This window comes from Melozone crissalis, unplaced genomic scaffold, assembly GCF_028551555.1.
Source record: "Melozone crissalis strain CALT ecotype California unplaced genomic scaffold, PUWL_Pcris_2 ptg000056l_1, whole genome shotgun sequence".
In the NCBI taxonomy this organism is placed as follows: domain Eukaryota; kingdom Metazoa; phylum Chordata; class Aves; order Passeriformes; family Passerellidae; genus Melozone; species Melozone crissalis.
Window position 1 is genome coordinate 8,856,749 of NW_026535834.1, and position 22,585 is coordinate 8,879,333.

The 22,585-nt window shown below is 50.5% G+C and overlaps 1 protein-coding gene across 1 annotated transcript in view; it reads left to right on the forward strand.

Moving 5' to 3' along the window:
* Nucleotides 1-1,103: 1,103 nt before the first annotated feature.
* TXNDC16 (thioredoxin domain containing 16) overlaps nucleotides 1,104-22,585 on the forward strand; it is a 41,456-nt gene continuing 19,974 nt past the window's right edge. Inside the window, exons 1-13 of the mRNA XM_054286875.1 lie at nucleotides 1,104-1,186; nucleotides 7,387-7,581; nucleotides 8,491-8,573; nucleotides 9,258-9,331; nucleotides 10,478-10,552; nucleotides 11,386-11,507; nucleotides 12,028-12,118; nucleotides 14,280-14,436; nucleotides 16,078-16,244; nucleotides 16,612-16,672; nucleotides 19,901-20,045; nucleotides 20,743-20,889; nucleotides 21,357-21,416. Coding sequence (XP_054142850.1) covers nucleotides 7,422-7,581; nucleotides 8,491-8,573; nucleotides 9,258-9,331; nucleotides 10,478-10,552; nucleotides 11,386-11,507; nucleotides 12,028-12,118; nucleotides 14,280-14,436; nucleotides 16,078-16,244; nucleotides 16,612-16,672; nucleotides 19,901-20,045; nucleotides 20,743-20,889; nucleotides 21,357-21,416 — 1,342 coding nt within the window. The 5' untranslated portion in view covers nucleotides 1,104-1,186; nucleotides 7,387-7,421. The remainder of the gene's footprint in view (nucleotides 1,187-7,386; nucleotides 7,582-8,490; nucleotides 8,574-9,257; nucleotides 9,332-10,477; nucleotides 10,553-11,385; nucleotides 11,508-12,027; nucleotides 12,119-14,279; nucleotides 14,437-16,077; nucleotides 16,245-16,611; nucleotides 16,673-19,900; nucleotides 20,046-20,742; nucleotides 20,890-21,356; nucleotides 21,417-22,585) is intronic.

The window sequence follows — 22,585 nt, forward strand, 5'->3', positions numbered from 1 at the left end:
CTTTCCTCCTTCTCCTTCTCCTTCTTCTCCTCCTCCTCCTCCTCCTCCCGCCCGCCCGGCTGCACCGCCCGCCGCCAAACAACTCCGTGCCGGGGACAGCCGGCTGAGCCCGCTGATTTGAGGGGCGGCGGCGCGCGCTCCCCATTGGCCGCCCGTCGGCCACGCCCCTCGCCGCGCCCACACGCCGCTCCCACTGGCCGGCGCCGCCTGTCAATCACCCGCGCGACGCCCCCGCCGCGCCGCCGCTTTGCTTGTTGGGTTGGCGGCGCCGCCCGCCTGCTCGCCATCCTTCCTTCTTTCCCTCCTTCCCTGAGAGCCGGTAAGGGATGAGAGACGGACGGGGAGAGGGGAGAAAGGGATGAGAAGGATGAGAGAGGGAAGCGAAGGCTTGAGAGGGGCCGTGAGGGGAGCGCTGAGAGGTCTCATGGAGGAACCGGGAGGATCTGGGCACCTCCGCAGGCAGAGTCGGGGTGCGCGACCATCCCCGCTTCAGGCTCTGTGGGGATGTCCGGGTGTCGCTTACAGGACCGGGAACATCCCCGTTACAGGCTGAGGATATCCGGGTGTCCCTCACGGACCGGGAACGTCTCTGGGGCTGTCCGGGTGTCCCTCACGGACCGGGAACATCCCCGTTCCAGGCTGAGGATGTCCGGGTGTCCCTCACGGACCGGGAACATCCCCGTTCCAGGCTGAGGATGTCCGGGTGTCGCTTACAGGACTGGGAACATCCCCGTTACAGGCTGGGGCTGTCCGAGTGTCCCTCACGGACTGGGCATATCCCCATTACAGGCTGAGGATGTCCGGGTGTCCCTTACGGGACTGGGAACATCCCCGTTACAGGCTGAGGATGTCCGGGTGTCCCTCACGGACAGGGAACGTCCCTGGGGCTGTCCGGGTGTCCCTCACGGACCGTCGGTTCCTTCCGTGCAGGCGGCCATCCCTGTGGATGCAGGCACAGCTCAGCTGCGAACAGCTCCCGGCTCCGGTGGATACCGAGAGGCCTCGCCCGGCTCAGGGATCGCTTCCCCGGCTGGCACAGACCCACCCGCGCTGGTTGGAGCCCATCCCGGCTTTTCCAGCCCTGCAGCCGGGTCCGAGGGACCGCCAGGGCCGAGGGACGCCTCGGTGCTGTCCCAGTACCGCGGAGCAGGGATGAGGACATCGGCCTGAAGCCTCGGGACACCAGGTAGGTGACAGCCCTGAGCCGCCCGCAGCTTGCTCGGTGATGTGCACCCAGTGCCGGCTGCTTTCCGGGGATTTCGGGGGGCTGGTTCCCAAGGAGACTGAACGGAGCAGCAGCAGCAGCAGTGGGTGATGCTGGTTCCAGCAGGGAAGTGATGGAATTCAGCAGGTGGAAATCCCAGCAGATGGTGATTCCAGCATGTGGCGATGCTGTCAGGGAAGCGGTGGATTCGTTGTCCTTGGAAATGTTCACAAACCACTTGGGGACATGGGTTAGTGGTGGGTTTGGCAGTGCTGGGGGAATGATTGGACCCTTACAGGTTGTCTCCATTCCATGCTGCAGGCTGTCTGCTTTGCACAGGAATCAAAGCCCTCCTCTCCTGGTGTGGGCAGAGACAAAGGCTGCACTCTGTCCCCCCTGCAGCCTTGGATAGCAAGTGAGACCTGGCTGCTGGGAACTTGGACCTGGAAATGAAAATGAAAGTGAAACTCATCTCGAAATGGCAAGATAAAGGGCAGCATGGGACCATCAAAAATCCAGGCAAAAAAATCCAGCAAAAATCCAGGCAAAGCACACTGGGATGCACTTGGATGTTCCCAGGAAAGGATCCCTGTGCTTCAGGATGCTCCCACAGCTGCCCCTGTAGGAGATAGGGAGATGCAGTGAGTGCAAAGGGCCAGTGGTTATTTCAGTCCCATAATTGCAGGCTCATCCCAAAGCTGTGGAGAAGCATCTCACTGTTATTCCAGCTCCAGATGCTGGGGAATTGCAGCTCTACCACTGTACTCCAATCAGTTGTGTCCAAGAACTTGCTTTTGGAAAATGTGAAAGGATTTGGGTTGAGCTCTGTGCCAGCTGACTGGGTGGTGATAATGAACCTGTGATAATTATCATGGAGTTGTGATGATGAACTTGTTGGCTATGTAGGAAAAGTCTGGAGCAAGGAAGGGACATGTGTAGTGAAAAATATGGAAAGTTAATATAATTCCAGGCAAGGAATCATGGGTTGGGTTGGAAGGGACCTTAAAACTCATCCAGTGCCACTCCTGGGGTCACCTTCCACTATCCCAGGCTGCTCCAAGCCCTGTCCAGCCTGGCCTTGGGCACTGCCAGGGATCCAGGGGCAGCCACAGCTGCTCTGGGCACCCTGTGCCAGGGCCTGCCCACCCTCACAGCCAAGAATTCCCAGTTCCCAATATCCCATCCCACCCTTCCGTGGGAGCCATCCCCCTTGGGGAATGATTGGACTCAATGATCTTAGAGGGCTTTTCCCACCTTAAGGATTCTGTCATTTTTCTGGATCACCCAAAGGAAACCTGTTTGCATGGACAGAAATGCAGGAGGAGCTGTCAGGGTTCCTCTCTCCTTGCATCTTGGAGCAGCAGCAGGAGGGATCTTTGTGCTGGGACATCCAGGTGAGCTGGAGAGGGAACTTCAGCCTGTCCATCCTGCTGGAGCTAAGGGACTGAGTCAGCCCCACGTGGGTTTGGGGTCTGGTTTGAGCCTCCCCTGCCAGGAAATCTGGGAGAGCAGCTCCCTGGGCATGGAAGGCAGGTGAGAATGCTGCCAAGAATCTGTGCCAGCAGGGTGTGGGGGGAATGTCCTGCTGCACAGAGAGCCCTGACTGGGGTCAATCAGCACAGGAGAGCTTGAGGTGACTCCATTTGGGAGCATCCTAAATTCTCCTGGTGTAGGAACATCTACCTGGGGAGTTAAAACTCACCAGCTGAGGCCTCTGAGGATGGAAGGGATTAAACTAACAGGGGTGGTGGATTTCTGGGGAGACACTGGCACAGGATTCCCAGAGCAGCTGAGGCTGCCCCTGGATCCCTGGCAGTGCCAAGGGATGGAGCTTGGAGCACCCTGGGATGGTGGAAGGTGTCCCTGCCCATGGCAAGGGTGGAGCTTTGGTTTTTAAGGTCCCTCTCACCCAAACCATTCTGGGTTCTGTGGTGATATTTGGACAAGACAAAGTGTGGGTTTTCCATCACTGGCATTACAGCCCAGGCTGGTGGAGTTTCTGCTGAGTCCAGGGGAGGCCATGGATGGTGGGGTGGTTCCAGCTGGCTGTGCAGGCCAGAATTCCAGCAGGACAGCAGCTCTTCCTTGTCCTGTGACTCTTAAATCCCACCCCACAACACCCTCCTGTGGGATTATGGCTTTTTCTGACTTAGAGATGTGGTGATTGAGAGGTGCTTTAAAAACTTTCATTTTATTTTTAGTTATATGTGAAGGGTGAGATAATACAGATGCTATAATTTCCCTTATTAGAAGTGAACTATTCATTATTTATAACAGATGTTATCATTTCCATTATTATAATTAGAAGTGAACTATTTCTTAATTATAAGTGTTTTTTAGCTTATTAGTTTTTGTTACATTATGTTTTAAATGTTTTAAAGTTAATTATTTAAAATTACCCCTCGTGGGTCTTTCTACAATGCATTTTTTATAGTTTTATTTTTCTAAAGTATTTAGTCTTATTTATAAGGTTATCTTTTGGAACTTTTTTCTTTTTTAATAATGTTTATTTTATGGGATTTCTTTTTTAATAATATTTGCTTTATTTTATAGTATTTTTTAATAATGTTTGTTTTATCTTATGGTGTTTTTAAGTTAGTATTTCTTATTTTAAGGTTTGTATATGAAAATATATAATATATAATATATAATATATTATATATAATATAATATATAATATATAATATATAATATATAATATATAATATATAATATATAATATACAACATATAATGTATAATATATAATAGATAATATATAATATATAACGTATAATAGATAACATATAATATATAACGTATAACATATAACATATAATATATAATATATAATATATTATATATTACATATTGTATATTTATAAATATATATAAATTATATATATTTATATATATGCATATATAAATTTTCAAAGTTTGATAGAATAGAATATATATAATATATAATATATTATATATTATATATTATATATATTCTATTCTATCAAACTTTGAAAATTTTTATAAATTTATTTCTTATACTCTCCCCTGAGGATAAATATCCTCAGTGATAAATCTTGGCAGCTGAGGAGGAGAAGTGTCCTGGAAAGCAGCTGGGACCAGAGGTGATCCCAGCCCATGGATTCCCCTGCAGGGTTCCCAAACAAAGCTGAAGTGGCACAAGCAGTTTCTGCCCCCACAGGAGTTTGGGCTGGATATTTCTGGTGGATTTGGTTTGACTTCAGGTCACTGCAGTGACCTCAGGCACCTTGCCTGGCTCTGCCTTGGCATGATGGCAGTGGGACATGAGCCAGGCCTGGCATTCCCTCAGTGCTGTGCCAGGCTGTCCCCTGGCCATGGCTTAAGGTTTCCCAGCAGTGGCACAGAGCTGCTTCACACATCCCTGGTATTTCACACATCCCTGGCAATCCTGCAGGTGTCAGTGGTGCAAGGCTCTGCCTGTTTCCAGTCCTAGGGGTTCATTTTCCATGGGTGGGAAAGAGGTGACAGAGCAAATGGCCTAAAAGCTGAATATTCATGTCTGGGTTGATGGGGGGCAGAGGGAATCTGCTGGGCAGGAGGGAGGGGTGAGGAGGTGAGAGGATTGGAGCAGGGAAGGGGTGAGCACACGTTTTTCACTGGAGCCCAGAATGGTTTGGGTTGGAAGGGACCTCAAATCCCATCTCATTCCAACCTCTACCATGGCAGGGACACTTTCCACTGTCCCAGGGTGCTCCAAGCCCTGTCCAGCCTGGGCGCTGCCAGGGATCCAGGGGCAGCCACAGCTTCTCTGGGCACCCTGTGCCAGGGCATAACCACCCTCACAGCCAGGAATTCCTTCCCAAATCCCATCTCTCCCTGCCCTCTGGCACTGGGAGCCATTCCCTGTGTCCTGTCCCTCCATCCCTTGTCCCCAGTCCCTCTCCAGCTCTCCTGGAGCCCCTTCAGGCCCTGCCAGGGGCTCTGAGCTCTCCCTGGGGGCTGGAGTTATGTTTTAAACTGCTGACCCTCTCCTCAAGATACAATCCTGTGACATCTTTGAGTCCTTGGAGGCTGCTCCTCTTCCTCCCTTGACAGTGAGCTCTCCCATTTGAGCTGGCTGGTTCCCACGTGCCAGGATTGTGTTTATTTTTCCATCCTGCAGTAGCCAAGTTTGTCATTTAATAAACATCACCCCCCCAGCCTGATCCCTGTCCCCTCTGTCAGCCAGGGGAACAGATGGGAGGGCACAGCACCAGAAATGCCTGACACTGCCCAAAGCTGGAAAGGAGACAACTGAAGATTTTGAGATGAAAAGAAAAAAAAAATTAACGTATTTCCATCTCTGTTGTGCCTTCAGGCCTGATCCAAAGCCCTGAGCTCCTGGAGAAGGAGCCTGTGAGGGCTGAGTGTGCCTGCCCTCACTCCTGGAGCATGGCACAGGATCTTTCCCTGCTTGTTTTTGGAGTGTTGGAGCCTGGGCTGATCCCAGGGCAGCCGTGCTGAGCTGCCAGCCTCTGCCAGGGGCTTGGAGCAGTGACAGCCCACGGACACAGGGCTGCTTGTTGAGGGAAGCAGCTGCAGCTCATGATGTCAATTCTGCATGGATTCAGTCCCAGCTTTGTCCCTTTGTTGAGCAGGGAGCAGCCACGCTCCGGCAGCACAGAGCAATCCCTGAGGAGCAGGCTGGGCAGGAATGCAGTGGGAAGAAGGTGGCTCCTCATCCTTTAACCTCCTCACATCATCTGCCATGGCCTGGAGTGAGCAAAATCCCAAAATCCCAGAGTTTATTTATAAGGGATCATCTTGATCATCCTAATATTACAGCGTCCTGAGTGGGTCGCTGCTGGTGAGAGAAAGACGGTGAATCTTGTTTCTTGATCAGAAGGCTGGATTTATTGATATATGATATATAATACATTATAACTATACTAATAAGAATAAAGAGAGAAGGTGCAGAGCCTGCTAGCTAACCTAAGAATAGAAAGAAGGAAATCTATAACAAAGTTGTGTCCAAGGACTCAGTCCCTGACTTGCACCCGTGATTGGCCTCCAATTATGAACATGGGAACATGAGCCAATCAAGGTGCCCCTGTTACATTTCACAGCATCTGATAATAATTGTTTACCTTCTCTTCTGAGGCCTCTGCCTTCCAGAAGACACAGAAATCTGAAAGAAAGGATTTCTGTGAAAAAATGTCTGCGACATCCTAAAGATCATCTTGTTCCATCCCAGGGGCAGGGACACTTCCCACCAAAATCAATCTGCTCAGGAAAATTCCCACTTAATTCTCTGAGGAAGTCAAGGTGGCTGCTGAGAAGTGGCAAAATCAGCAGCCAGAAGCAGAAAAGATTTTACAGAATTCTTCTCTGACTTATTGCTACACATATTTTAGGTCAAGGGCAATCTGATTTTTTAATTAATGCTTTAAAGGTTAAATTGTATAGAACGTCTGATCACAGAGTAAAGAAGAAACCCAGCAGTATATACAAAAATAGCATCCATTTAAGTTACATAAATCCTTATAAATATAAAAGAGAAATCAGTTATTCTATAAAAAAAATAATTTGGAACATGTGTTCCTGAAGCACCAGCAGAACATCCTCATGCTAAGGACTTCAGCTAGCAAATCTTTATAAATATACCTGCAAAATCTTCCTCACTCTGACCAGAAACCAGTGCCAGAAGATGCACATTTCTATTTTGCTCTGAAACAGGAGCTCTGCTATTTGAACCTCAAATGGCCATTGAGTTTTTTGGCAACCACAACAAGTCCCATCCCTTTGCAAACACCTTTCAGGGCCACAGAAATTCTGCTGGCACCCTGGAAGCTTTGTAGCAGGAATTGAGACAGTTTGGGCGGGGGTTTGTGGATGCTGCTGTCACTGCTTTGATGCCTGTGCATGGAATTTTTGTTTGACTCAAAAGAAATAAAAAAGAGGGAGGAAAAGCAGCCCTAGAGCTGAAAGCACTGAGGGTCTGTGCACTTGAAGGGACACTCATAGGGAATGGAGTGGCCTCTGCTGTCCTCTTTGCAGTTGTCTGAGTCACCTGTGGATTGAGTGACTAATTCATAATATCCTCAAGATGTTTGTGTCATATTAATAATAATTTCCACTGTTGGAAATTACAGTCATGTAACAGAGACTGAAACAGAGAGACACTCATATATGTGTTTGTGTGTGTTTATGTATTTTATTTTTTATTATTGTTTTTTCTCCCAGCTGTGACTCTCCTGTGCCTGTAGCTGGGAACAGCCATGCCAGCCCAAAAGGACAGATGGGTTTCTTCCTTGGTTTTCCTTCTCTTCTCCATCCCACAATGTGCAAGTGCCAGCCTGCAGCAGGAGCCAAGCCCCCAGCACTATTTCAGTGGCTTGGAAGCTGGAAAAGCATCCTTGGCTTTTTTCAGCCCCAGTGGTACGTGTTTAATGTGAGTTTCCATCAGCCTGAGGGTTCAGCAAGGCTTGGTGAGAGTGGAACAATCACTGAATTATGGAATGCTTGGGGCTGGAAGGATCTTAAAGCCCATCCAGTGCCACCCCTGCCATGGCAGGGACACCTTCCACTGTCCCAGGCTGCTCCAAGCCCTGTCCAGCCTGGCCTGGGACACTGCCAGGGATCCAGGGCAGCCACAGCTGCTCTGGGAATTCTATCTCAGCCAGGAATTCCTTCCCAATCTGCCCTCTGGCAGTGGAAGCCATTCCCTGGGTCCTGTCCCTCCATTCCTTTTAAAGAGTCTCTCTTCATCTTCCTTGTTGGCTCCTTCAGGCACCGGAGGGCTGCAGTTAATTCACCCCAGAGCCTTTTCTATTTTCTCAGCCTTTCCTCTGGCAGAACTCCTCCATCCCTCTGATCAACTTGTGGCCCTCCCCGGTGAGGGGGCAGTTCCTGAGGTTTTTAAACCCAAAGAGGTTTTGAAGAACTGGTCAGGTGCTGTGTTTGCACAGTTCCAAGTGCTCCTGACCCCTTGGGATGGGTTCTTTCCTGGCTGTGTCCTCAGGCACAGTCCCTCAAACATCTTCATTCGTTTTCTGGATTATTTTCTGGAGGCACTCTGGAGGAGAAAGCAAATTTCCTAAGGAATTTTCCCCTCTTCCATAACACCTGCTAGAAAAAGCAGGAATCCCTTTCATGAAGGAGAACTCAAGGCTGTCATGGATTAGGAGAACATCCCTGACCTTCCTTTTGTTCTTCCTGATCCCCATGGTGTGATTTCCCAAAGGCATTGGCATGGGCTGAGGAACATCTCCCACACCTCAGTGTGTGGCAGGAGGATGCTCTTCACCCTGAGGACTTGGCAGAGGATTTTTGTTGTGTGTTTTTCAGTTTCTCCTGGTGCCCAGCCCTTCCTGGAGCACATTGAGAGCTCAGCTGAGGCCCTCCAGGACTATGGTGTCTCTGTGGTGAAGGTAAGTGGGGCTCAGGGAAGCTGCTGGGTGGGATGGATGAGTAGAAGATGAGCAAGGAAAGATGGACTCACAGAACAGCTTTGGCTTTCAGGGACCTTAAAGCTCATCTCTCTCCACCTCACCTTCCATGGACAGGGACACCTTCCACCATCCTGGGTATCCCTGTCCAGCCTGGCCTGGAACATTTCCAGGGATGGAAAATCCCCAATTTCTCTGGGCAGCCTGTTCCAGTGTCCATGTTCCATGATGGATGAGGTTGGTTAACTTCTTTTCAGCTCAGTGCAATAAATATTTCAAACAAAGGAGTTTTTAGCTGAAATTTTATGCAGATTGACGTGAGGGAATTACAAATTCAGACAAGTGTAATTAGACTCCAAGAAGTGCTTATATATTTATATTTGGGTTTATTTACTGACCAGGGTCAGTAAGGAAGCACTGATCTGTCACTTTGAATATGCTGAGCAGATCATGGGGTGCTTTGATCCCATCTGACCCAGATCAGCAGGCTGAGCTGGAAAACTGAAGTACAAACTCCACTCTCCATCTCTGTCTCCATTTTGGTGGATTTTCCCTCCCAGGAGGTTTGGAGAGGCTGGATTTGCACTCTTGAATGGAAGAGAGCTGTAGTGGGTGTGTGTGGTCATTGTGGGGCTGCATCTGTAATTACATGTATTTGCTGTCTAGGTGAATTGTCCCAAGGAGGATGTCTCAAGATATTGTGGAAAAGAAAATGCATTAAGGAAAGCCTTCCTGTTCAGGTGAGGGGCATTTCTGGGCTCTGCACTGGGATTTCTTCCCAGTTTGAAGGAAATGTTTGAGGAAACACTGTCAGCAGTCAGAGATGTCAGTGGAGGAATGAGAGGAGCCACGAGGACAGCAGTGACCTGCACAGTTCAGCCACAGGTGCCCCCAAAATTCCAGCCCAGGCACTGGAGATGCTTTGTCCTCAGTGTGAATTGTCCCATCCTGCCCCAAGTTCCTTGGAGCAGCAGAGGGATGAGCTGTGGAATGAAACCACAGGAGAAACCCTCCATAAGTGTTCTGCTGTTCCTCTGGCCTCCCTCCCCCAGACCTATACTCAGGCCACAAGATTTTGGGTCTAGTCCAAGAAAGAAACACTTTTTGGTGCTCTCCTTGTTGGTGGGGTTAACTCTTCTGCCCTGGGTGGGAAGGTTCAGCTCCTGGTCTCTCCGAGGGCTGTCACATGGAAGCTTTTCCATGAATCAGCTCAGTTCTCATTGACTGTTGTACTGACAATCATGGAATAATTAAGGTTGGAAAAGACCTTTAAGGTCATCAAGTCCAACCATTCCAAAGACTTTTAACATCATCAAGTGCAACCATTCCAAAGACCTTTATGGTCATCCACTCCAACCATTCCAAGGACCTTTAGCATCATCAAGTCCAACCATTCCAAAGACCTTGAAGATCATTGAGTCCAGCCATTCCAAAGACCTTTAAGAGCATTGAGTCCAGCCATTCCAAAGACCTTGAAGATCATCAAGTGCAACCATTCCAAAGACCTTTATGGTCATCCACTCCAACCATTCCAAAGATCTTTAAGATCATCAAGTCCAACCATTCCAAAGACCTTTAAGATTGTTGAGTCCAGCCATTCCAAAGACCTTTAACATCATCCAGTCCAACCATTCCAAAGACCTTTAAGATCATTGAGTCCAACCTTTCCCCAGCGCTGCCAAGGCCACCATGTCCCCAAGTGGAGCAGGAACCTGCTCAACCAGGCTTGAACAATTCCCAGCTCAGATCAAAGACATCTCAAGTGTGTTCTGCCATTTCTCCATCATCCTCCCTGTCCTTCTGTGCCTGCCTTGGCTCCCTTTTCCCGTGGATCCACGCAGTGAATCTCTCTCAGTTCCCTTGGTGGTTCTCTGTCCTCTCTGCAGAGGGAACCGGCTGATCCGAGAGTTCCCCACCGACGCCCTGTTCGACGTCAACTCCATCGTCGCCAACGTTCTGTTGTAAGTCCAGACCACATCCCTGGAAGTCCATCCCCACATGCCCAGACCACATCCCACTCTCTGAAATCCTTTTCCTTTCTATTCACACTAAATTCCAACCCCAGGTTGATGCCTTGTGTCCCATCTGGGTCACCAGAAACTGATGCCTTGTGCAGGCTGTCCTAGAGTAGAGGCTGGATGGAGCTCCAGAATAAAGCAGGGATTTATTCAAAGCATCTCCTCCATGGATCCACCTTGGGCAGCACCAGAGCCCAGCCAGGGCTGCACCCAAGATGAACCAAAATGGCCCCAAAATGCACGGCCGGGCACGGGGTCTGTCCCTGGGATCAGTTCTGCTCCATTTGCACCTTGCAGTTCATTGTCCCATTGCAGCTTTAGCCCCTGCAGTCCCACCCTGCTTGTTTTTCTCTCTCCAGCCCACGGTGTTTGTGCTCCTGGACTGAGATTTGGATCATTTGTCCTTGGTGCCCAGCTGGAGCAGGAATTGTTTTGTCTCCCTGCTCTGTGCACAGAGCTCACCATCCCATAATATCCCGTCAGACCCACACACTAAAGCAGCACAGAATGTGAACAATAGAAAAGCTAAACCTGAGGCATCAAGGTATTCCAGAGGCTGCTCTCAGTCAAGCTTCTCTCTTCATAATGGTTTGACCCTGTTAAACTTTCTCCCTTGAGACAACTCCCCAGCACACACCTGGGCACCTCCAGTTGGCTGTGAATCCTTAATCTGCCAGCAAGAAGCTGGGATTTTACCCTGTTTTCCCCATCATGCTTGTGTGGCTGCAAATTTACTCTTCAACCAGTTGCTAATGAGGTTTTTTCTGCTTCCTCAGTGCCCTGCTCTTTAATGAAGTTAAATATGTTGAAACACTGGCAGACCTTGAGAACATTGAAAATGTGTTGAAGGGGAAGTCCAACATGGTCTTTGCCTATGTACCAGCTACTGGGACAGCAGGTATGGCTGCTCATTTCCATCTTTCCTCTCTTCCCCAGCCTTTTTTTGGTAGAATATCCAGGAGGTGAAAACCTGAAAGGGCCTCCCAGCCACAAAATCTCTACTCCCATGTGTCTTGCTTTGTTTCCAAAGGGATCACTTGCACCAGAAAAGTTTTGCTGGGAGCATAAACCTTGAGAGATGGACTTGGAGAGGGAAAGCAAGCCAGTGGTTGCTGTCTTAAAAATAATAAATCCTGGCTCTGCAGAATGGATTCTCACACAGCACCTGTTTGCTGAGGGTCAGGAATGGGATCCAGCTCCAGTTGCTCACTTCCTTTCACGGTGTGTTTTCAGACAGACTCTGTGACATTGTGCCAAGGGTTTCTGAAAGACTGGGGTTTGATATTTGCACCTGGGAATTGATATTTTCATCTGGGATTTGATATTTACACCTGGGATTTGATCTTTGCACCTGGCAAGGATGAAACAGGAGGTGTGGAGGAAGCAGAGCTGAGCTCACCTTGCCTTTCCCTTTCCAGAGCACAGGGCTGTGATGGAGGCAGCTTTTGTCTATGGGACCATCCACCAGTTTGTCCTGACAACTGAGGCAGCACTGCTGAAAGCCACCAGGTACATCCAGAGACACCCCCACCATGGAGAGCTGCTGCCATGCACTGTTTGCCTCACTCCTGGTGTCTCAGATTCCCAGAGCAGCTCTGGGATGGCATGAGGATGCTGTGTCCAGGATGGACAGTCAGATCTGTTTTCCAAAAGCTGCTGGTTGTGTTCCTGGCCTTGCTGTTTGTGGCTGTGTTGGGTGGGATTTCACAGGATAAGAACCCTCTATCTCCTTTCCATGGCTGGTAGATCAAACCTCGGCCAAGGGTTTCCAGGGTAGTTGATGTTAAAATCCTAAAGCTCTTTCCCCACGACTTTCCAGGAGAGTTGATGTTAAAATCCTGAACCACTCTGGTATCCAAGAGCAAGGACTGTGGCACTGCTCATGGATTTGGGAATTCCCATCCCATGGCCTCACTGGCCACCCCCTTCCCAGGCAGGAGGAGCTGCTTTAGAATGGCAGATCCCTCCTTGTGACTGCTGATGGGACCTCCTGCAGGCAGGAGTGTGAGGGAGGAGCTGGGAACATCACAGGGGGTGTTGTTTCCTCAGCCCCAGAGTGCCCAGCTGGCCAATGGCACCTGGCTGGTACCAGCCTGTGGCTACAGGGCAGAGAGTGTCCCCTGTGCTGCCACTGCTGAGGCCACACCTCAGATCCTGGGGTCAGCTCTGGGCTCCTCATGACAAGAAATAATGAGGAATTGGAGTGTGTGCAGAGAAGGAAACAGAGCTGGGAAGGGTCTGGAGCCCCAGGAGAAGCTGAGGGAGCTGGGAAGGGGCTGCAGAATCCCTGAGGAGCTGGGCAGGGGCTGCAGAATCCCTGAGGGAGCTGGGCAGGGGCTGCAGAATCCCTGAGGAGCTGGGCAGGGGCTGCAGAATCCCTGAGGAGCTGGGCAGGGGCTGCAGAATCCCTGAGGGAGCTGGGCAGGGGCTGCAGAATCCCTGAGGAGCTGGGCAGGGGCTGCAGAATCCCTGAGGAGCTGGGCAGGGGCTCAGCCTGGAGCAAAGGAGGCTCAGGGGCCCTTGTGGCTCTGCACAGCTCCTGCCAGGAGGGCACAGCCAGAGGAATGGGGCTCTGCTCCAGGGAACAGGGACAGGACAAGGGGAAACAGCCACAGGGTGCTCCAGGGTAAGTTGAAATTGGATATTCGGGAAAAATTCTTCATGGAAAGGGTTCTCATGTCAGAACAGGCTGCCCAAGGCAGTGGTGGAGTCCCCATCCCTGGAGGGATTTGAAATCCCTGTGGATGTGGCACTTGGGGACACGGCTCAGTGATGGCCTTGGCAGTGCTGTGGGAACTTTTGGACTCAGTGATCTCGGAGGGCTTTTCCAACATCAATAACTCCATCATGAGTGACCTGGGATTTTGTCACAGGCAGCAGGGTGGCCCTTGCCGAGGTGCCGTTCCCTCCTTGCAGCGTTTCGAGTTAGTGCCGTGGCTCCCGCTAGATGGCACGGTTGTCATTGCGCAGGAATCGCCTGAATTCTCCTCAAAGCAGCGCCGCCCCCTCCCGAGCTGCTGAAATGCTGGGAGCTTCTCCAGCAGGAACAGCTTCCAGCCGACCCGGGCAGAGGGATTTGAGGTCTTAATAGGGCTTAATAGAGCTCTTAAATCCTTACCCAAGGAAGGTGATCCCTGTTTTAGGGGTAGGGAACGGGTGCATCAGAAAAGGAAAGTGACTTCCCAAAGTTACCCACAGGCCAACAGCAGTGAGGGTGTCACAGCTAACCAGGGACATCTCCCACTGTCCCAGGGTGCTCCAAGCTCCATCCAGCCTGGCCTTGGGCACTGCCAGGGATGGGGCAGCCACAGCCTCTCTGGGCACCCTGTGCCAGGGCCTCTCCACCCACCCAGGGAAGAATTCCTTCCCAATCTCCCAACCATCCCTCCTTTTGTCAGTGGGAGCCATTCCCTGTGTCCTGTCCCTCCATGCCTTGTCCCCAGTCCCTCTCCAGCTCTCCTGGAGCCCCTTTAGGCTCTGTAAGAGGCTCTGAGCTCTCCCTGGAGCCTTCTCCTCTCCAGGGGAGCACCCCCAGCTCTCCCAGCCTGTTCCACAGCCCTGCCAAACCCTGGGCTTGAGGACAATCTGTGCAACACATCAGCAAACCTGCTCCTTCTGTCAGGGCACTTGGAACCCCTGCTCAGGGTGGATTTTGTCTCCTCTCTCACAGCCCTGATGACCCCGATGTCTCCTCTACCTGGCTCCTGTTCTGCCACTGCCAGCAGGTCACAGAGCCAGCCCAGGCCTGCAGGAGGACAGCCCTGGCACAGCCCCTGACCCTGCTCAACATCCACAGGCACCTCAAGCTCATGGGGGCTCCACTGGTGGTAGGACTGGGAAGGAGGAGCTGCCTGGCTGGGAGGGCAGGGAGGGAGGTGAGGATGAGGGAGGTGAGAGAAGAGAGAAAGGCTGAGGGTGGGAATCTGCCCCTTCCAGGGTGGCTCCAGGCAGGGAGCAGGAATCAGCTGGTGCAGCTGCCTCACCAATTCAGGGCTGGCCAAAACATAAATAAATTATTGAGGGCATTTTCCAAATGACTCTTGAGCACTGCCCAACTCAATATGAAGCTGGTTCCAGTGCTCTTGTTAAAGAAACCTTCCTGATGTTCTGTGTAAACTTCCCCTGATGCAGCTTTGAACCATTTCCACATGTTCTATCCCTGGATACTCTGGAGACATCAGTGTTTCCTTTTCCACATCCCCTCAGGAAGCTGTGGAGAGCAATGGGGTCATCCCTCAGCCTCCTTTTCTCCAAACTAGACAACCCCAAAGTCCTCAGCTGCTCCTCAGGAAGCTGTGGAGAGCAATGGGGTCATCCCTCAGCCTCCTTTTCCTCAAACAAGACAACCCCAAAGCCCTCAGCTGCTCTTGTAGGCTCAGGAGCATCCCCTCAGGAACTGTGGAGAGCAGTGAGGCCATCCTTCAGCCTCCTTTTCCTCAAACTAGACAAGCCCAAAGTCCTCAGCTGATCCTGTAGGCTCAGCAGCATCCCCTCAGGAAGCTTGGAGAGCAATGGGGTCATCCCTCAACCTCCTTCTTTCCAAATAGACAACCCCAAAGTCCTCAGCTACTCCTCAGGAAGCTGTGGAGAGCAATGGGGTCATCCCTCAGCCTCCTTTTCCTCAAACAAGACAACCCCAAAGTCCTCAGCTGCTCCTGTAGGCTCAGGAGCATCCCCTCAGGAACTGTGGAGAGCAATGGGGTCATCCCTCAGCCTCCTTTTCTGCAAACCAGACAACCCCAAAGTCCTCAGCTGCTCCTCATGCTTAGGAGCATCCCCTCAGGAAGCTGTGGAGAGCAATGGGGTCATCCTTCAGCTTCCTTTTCTCCAAACTAGACAACCCCAAAGTCCTCAGCTGCTCCTGAGGCTCCCTGCAGGAGTTTCAGCACCCTCTGGAATTTGCTATCAGTCCTTCCCACCTTGGTGATCACAGGGACAGGAGGTTCCCTCCTATTTCCCCCTTCCAAAGGGCAGATAACTTCAGCAGCCTCCTGTTGCCAGTGCTCATCCCTGCCCATCCAGAAGGATGAGTGGATGAGCTGGGAATGCTCCTTCAGCCATTTTCCTGGGTCAGGCCCATGGAGCTTCATCAAGCACCTCTCATGTGCTGTCATGAAGCAGCACGTCCAAGGCAGGAAGGGAAGGATTCCAGCTCTTGCACGTTGTGGCTGGGATTTTCAAACTGCTCCAGGGAGTGGATGCCAGGTAAATAAAAATGAGTGGAGATTTGACATCTGGAATTGCTAAACCACAAAAAAAACCCCCACAAAATAAAGCCCAGGTTTTTAACAGGGAAGGTCATGACATGTTGGAACAGCTTCACTGGAGTTGTGTGGGTTCTGCTTCCATGGATGTTTTAGAATTGGGGTTGGAAGCTTTTTCCTGAGGATTGCTGTGGCTGAGATACCTTCAACTTGTGGAGCTGTGCTGCAGCATAACCCTGGCTGTTAACCCTGGCTGTTCTCCAGACAGAGGTGGCTGAGGACCCAGAGAAGATCTCCACTGTTCACTTGCAGCTCGGGCTGCCCCTGGTGTTCATCCTGAGCCAGAAGGAGACCTATGAGGCTGACAGGAGGACAGCAGAGTTTGTGGCCTGGCAGCTCCTGGGGAAAGCAGGAGTTGCCCTTTTGTCCAGGTATTTCTCTCAGGTGTTTCTGGTATTTCTGGTGTTTCTCAGGTCTTTCTGGTGTTTTTGGGTTCTCCTTGCTTTTTGTGGGGTTTCTGAGCTGGGTTACCCCAACACCAGCATGACAGTCAGTGGACTCAATCACACTTGGATGAGAGGCAGTAAAACCAGGCTATATCCTGGGACAGAGTGTTTCATATTTAAGGATTTATCCAGAATTGTATTAATTTGGAAGTTTTACTGGCTTAGGGGTGGAAAAATATTCAGATTAAGAGAGATTTTGGAGAGGAAGCTTAGCAGTGATGGAATTGGGGCAGAAAGAAGAGGGGTGACCTTCCATGTCACACCATCTGATGTTCACTTTGTGTTTTGGAAGGGACCTCGTGGAGCTGAACGTTCTGCAGCGCTCAAACGTGGCCCTCAAGACACCAGATGAGGTTGGATGCTGGATTTCTTCATTGGACAACTCAGCTTTGGAGAGGGTGGTGGGATGTTGCTCATCTCTGGGATTGATTTGCCAGCATTCCCTGAAGCTCAAGAGGAAGTGTCTTTCCTGATTGTCCAGAGAATCTGTGGATTTCCCACCCCTGGAAGTGTTCCAGGCTGGATTGGACAGGGCTTGGAGCAACCTGGGGTAGTGGAAGTGTCCCTGCTTATGGCAGGGGTGGAACTGGGTCATCTTTCATGTCCCTTCCATGATTTGGGTGCTGCAGAGCCACTGTGCCTGATGGGAAGGACAAAGCAGTGAGTTTATTTCAGGTACAAAACACTGAGTGACATCTCCAGTACACCTTGAGGCAACACAAGGTTGTGAACTCCATCCAAGAGCAAATTCCCCAAAAGATTTGGATTTCTGAAAGGTGTCAAAAGATGGGAGAGGGACTGGGTGTGAGACAAAGAGCAAACAAGCAAAGCTCAGTGCTGGGCTGATGTAACCCAGTGCCCCTGGCAGGGAGCTGGGAGATTTAACAAAGGGAAGTTTCTTTCCCAGATTATCCAGAGAATCTGTGGATTTCCCACCCCTGGAAGTGTTCCAGGCCAGGTTGGACAGGGCTTGGAGCAACGTGGGGCAGTGGAAGTGTCCCTGCCCATGGCAGGGGTGGAACTGGGTGATCTTTCATGTCCCTCCCATGATTCCATGATTTGGGTGCTGCAGAGCCACTGTGCCTGCTGGGAAAGAGAAAACAGTGAGTTTATTTTGGGTTCAAAACATTGAGTGACATCTCCACTACACCTTAAGGCGACACAAGGTCGTGAAAGTGCAAATTCCCCAAAAGATTTGGATTTCTGAAGGCCTTCTGAAAGGTGTCAAAAGATGGGAGAAGGACTGAGTGTGAAGCAAAGAGCAAACAAGCAAAGCTCTGTGCTGGGCTGAGGTAAGGCAGTGCCTCTGGCAGGGAGCTGGGAGATTTAACAGCATTCCCTGAAGCTCAAGGGGAAGTTTCTTTCCCAGATTATCCAGAGAATCTGTGGATTTCCTACCCCTGGAAGTGTTCCAGGCCAGGATGGACAGGGCTTGGAGCAACCTGGGGTAGTGGAAGTGTCCCTGCCTATGGTAGGGGTGGAACTGGGTCATCTTTCATGTCCCTTCCATGATTTGGGTGCTGCAGAGCCACTGTGCCTGATGGGAAGGACAAAGCAGTGAGTTTATTTCAGGTACAAAACACTGAGTGACATCTCCAGTACACCTTGAGGCAACACAAGGTTGTGAACTCCATCCAAGAGCAAATTCCCCAAAAGATTTGGATTTCTGAAAGGTGTCAAAAGATGGGAGAGGGACTGGGTGTGAGACAAAGAGCAAACAAGCAAAGCTCAGTGCTGGGCTGATGTAACCCAGTGCCCCTGGCAGGGAGCTGGGAGATTTAACAAAGGGAAGTTTCTTTCCCAGATTATCCAGAGAATCTGTGGATTTCCCACCCCTGGAAGTGTTCCAGGCCAGGTTGGACAGGGCTTGGAGCAACCTGGGGCAGTGGAAGTGTCCCTGCCCATGGCAGGGGTGGAACTGGGTGATCTTTCATGTCCCTCCCATGATTCCATGATTTGGGTGCTGCAGAGCCACTGTGCCTGCTGGGAAAGAGAAAACAGTGAGTTTATTTTGGGTTCAAAACATTAAATGACATCTCCACTACACCTTAAGGCGACACAAGGTCGTGAAAGTGCAAATTCCCCAAAAGATTTGGATTTCTGAAGGCCTTCTGAAAGGTGTCAAAAGATGGGAGAAGGACTGAGTGTGAAGCAAAGAGCAAACAAGCAAAGCTCTGTGCTGGGCTGAGGTAAGGCAGTGCCTCTGGCAGGGAGCTGGGAGATTTAACAAAGGGAAGTTTCTTTCCCAGATTATCCAGAGAATCTGTGGATTTCCCACCCCTGGAAGTGTTCCAGGCCAGGTTGGACAGGGCTTGGAGCAACCTGGGGTAGTGGAAGTGTCCCTGCCCATGGCAGGGGTGGAACTGGGTCATCTTTCATGTCCCTTCCATGATTTGGGTGCTGCAGAGCCACTGTGCCTGATGGGAAGGACAAAGCAGTGAGTTTATTTCAGGTACAAAACACTGAGTGACATCTCCAGTACACCTTGAGGCAACACAAGGTTGTGAACTCCATCCAAGTGCAAATTCCCCAAAAGATTTGGATTTCTGAAAGGTGTCAAAAGATGGGAGAGGGGCTGGGTGTGAGACAAAGAGCAAACAAGCAAAGCTCAGTGCTGGGCTGATGTAACCCAGTGCCCCTGGCAGGGAGAAGGGCAGGGTGGGAGTTCAGTGAGGCTGCTCAAGATGAGTTCAACCCTGCAGGGACCTGACCCAGCTTGTGAGGCAGGCTGGAATGGGCTGCTGGCAGATGCCAGGGAGCACAGATGTCCCAGATTACCTGAACTGTCCCACTGGTGATTTCAGGTGCAGGATCAGACCTGAGCATCCCCTGAGGGCTTCCCCTGGCCTGCTGAGAGATGTGCACTTGGGTGGCTCTGGGAGCCCGTGGGAGGTGCCAGCACTTTGTCATTTCTCTCAGCTCCTGATCAACTTTCCATTTTCTCTGCAGTGCCTTTGTCTGAGCTGGTGCCTGCACTGGTTTTAAGCTGACAAGGTCTCATTTCTGAGAAATTCATGTTGCTTTTTTGCTTCTTTTCATGGGTGGCCAGTCCCTGTACACTTGGGAACATTTCTCCTGGCTGAGCTCCATGAGATAAAGGATTTTTTGAGCTGGTTTCCCAGGCTGTGATGGGCTCCTTGGACCCAGCCTGACCCCTCTAAAGAGGGGATATCCAAGTACTTCCCTGCTCTCCTTTCCACTTTGTCCACTGGGATATTTCCTGCAGTGCTGGATCTGAGTGAAGTTGCTGGGAGATGGGGCTGGTGTTCACTTTCACCACAGGATCCCTCCTAGCCACATTTACTTACATAGCCAATTTTCCTTACCTTTACAAGGAAACCTCAGCCTGGAATGAGAATCAATCAATCAATCAATCCTAGAGTGAGAAAAACTCAAGCACAGGAGAAACTGGAACAAAGAAACATTACCCAGACATTCCCCTGCTTGGCAGCTTCAGGGATCTGTGACACATCCCAAAAATAAGGAGTTGGGAGATGGTTCCCATCAACCTTGAGTCTGATCTGCAGACAAAATAAGCAGGGGGGGATGTTGTGCTGCCACTGATTTATTGTTTTCCTCAGGGAATGCCAATCCAATACCTGGTCTTGGAAGACACTGATGAAGTTATAACCCTGGTGGAAGATAAGAACAAGGTGAAACCAATCCAGGAGGATGAGCAGGAGGAGGAGGAGGAAGATGAGGATGAGCAAGAGAATAACAATCAAGGTGTGCAATTAATCAAGTGAAAAGCTTATTGTCATCAGACAGGAGGTGCAATCAGCATCAGACATGGCAGAGCATTAGAGAACACTTGCAAACCATCACAGTCACTTCATGGTGGCCACAAAGTGGCTCTTTCATTTTCTGAGGTCACTGGGATGTGACAGGTCTGATTTTTAGTGGAAACACCAGAGAGAAAAATCAGAGCTGTTGTGTGAGGGACAGGAATGTGCTTGGATGCTCCAAAGGCTGGGGGGGTTAAAGTGCACCCAGCACTGTGTCCTGTACAGGCATCTGAAAACCATCCACCCCTTTGGAAGGGTTTGAGACACGTTTTTGTAAGAGCAGATCCAGACTTGCTTCCTTCAGGGAGAAAACTGATCCCTGCAATGCAGAATTGAGAATGAATTTGTTCTCTCTGCAAATCTGGGGATGTTTTCTATAAAAAAGGAAAGGGGGCAGGATCCTAGAGGAGCTTAGAGTATTGTTCCACTCAAGGGCAGAGCTGGTGTGAGGTGGGATTGGGGCATTTTGGGGGGGTTTGTTTGTGTGGCTGTGCCTCCTCTCCCCATACAAGAATTCACTCACCCCACATCTCTGCTGAGAGGTTCTGGAGTACAAAATCATGCACTGGGGTGGCCCAAGGGCTGCAGTTCCCCCTGCCCTGAACACACCTGTGGGGTTTTTTTGGTTTTTTTTGCAGATATTCAGGATGACCAGGTGGTGGAAGCAGTTTCCAGGGACAAGAAGAGGGAGCTGCCCCTGGAGCAGATCCTTGTCCTGACAGAGGAGAACTTCCACTCTTCCCTCCCAGAGGCTGCCAGGACAGTGGTGCTGTTCTATGCCAGCTGTGAGTATGAGCTGTGGCCTGGCTGTCCCTTCTGTGAATTTGGGATGTTCTCTGTGCTTTCCATGATCCTGGAGAGATCATGGAGAAAAGTTTTGGCCATTAATCTGTGCCACATCCTGTCCCATGAGCAGGGATTAAATACAATTAATTAAATACAATTAATAACAGATTAAATCAGTTCTTCTCGTTGGCTGATAATAGCAGATATTATTCTGATATTAAGAGATTTTTAACCTTTATTTTATAAGAAAAAAATGTGGGACAAGAGGGGAAATTAATGTAGCATGGACTCATGGGCTGGCCTAGACATGAAGCATGAAGTTAAATTTTCCTTATTTATTTCAAATCCTCAGAGCTTAAAGCACCTCAGGATGCAGAGATTGATAATGTGGCATTGTCAGGGAGCGGGGGGGGCTGGCTGTCCCCTGGCTGTCCCTCAGGGCTGTGTCCCCTCTCCTGTGTTTCAGGGGAAGCTGTGTCCCTGGCCGTGCTGCGCTCTTACTCCGAGGTGGCCGCTCGCCTGCAGGGTAAGGAACCCCAGGGCTTCCCCTGCTCCTCTTGGCACGAGGAAACAAGGCATTGGTGGCACCTCATTCACTGGAATACACTCATTTTTCACCCCTCACACTCCTAAGGAAAGCCATATCCACAGCAGGTGGTTTAGGAACCTTTGTGTCTGATTTAGGGATCTTTGCAGAGTCTCTGCTCCCAGAGAAAAAAACACAAGAGAGGAGGAAATGGCCTCAAGATGCACCAGGAGAGATTTAGGATGGATATTAGGGAAAGTTTCTTCATGGAAAGGGTTGTCCAGCCCTGGCACAGCTGCCCAGGGCAGTGGTGGAGTCCCCATCCCTGGAGGGATTTAAAAGCCATGTGGATGTGGCACTTGGGGACATGGGACAGTGGTGGCAGCACAGTTGGACTCAGTGATCTTGGAGCTAAACTATTCCATGATTTTATCCTGGAAAAATTCAGGACCAGGTAGGATGGGGCTTGAAGCAACCTGGGATAGTGAAAGTGTCCCTGTCCCTTCCAATCCAAATGGCTCCGTGATCCCCTTTGCTGGGCACAGTGACTGCATGAGGGAGAATTTGGGAAGGGCCAGGGGGTGACACAGAGCAGCAAACAGCAGGAACTGTGGCCTGGAACATGGAAACAGGCTCCTGTCCTGCCCAGGAGACACATCAATGTGCTGGCTGGCACCTCAGCTGTGCTGGAAAAAGGAGCTGTGATTTTCCCTGGCTTTGGAGGAAAATGGGACAGAGAGGTGTGGGCAGGCCAGGGCACAGGGCAGGACAATGTCACATTTGCAGGGATGGTGCCTCCAGGGTTTGCAGTCTGGCTCAGCTGTGGGAATTCTCACAGGTGGCCCCAGAACTCCATAAATAACACAGGGATGGTGAGCAATGAGCAGCACTTAGAGACAGCACATCAGGGAATCTGGGAGCAAAAATCTGGCAGGAGGGATCCTTCAGCAGGGTCTGTGCAGTGTGAGCCCCACATTCAGGCCTCCAACCCCATCCCACTCTGGTTTGTGGAGAGAGGTTCTTACATGGGATTAATCTCATCCAGAGGTGCCTTTTTTCTCCCCTTGGCTGCAGGGGACACTGAGGTGGCTTCACCCCACTGTGGCACAGTGGGGAACTCACATGGACCTGGCCAAGAGCCATTCCAGCACCTCTGGAGGTGGCTGGTG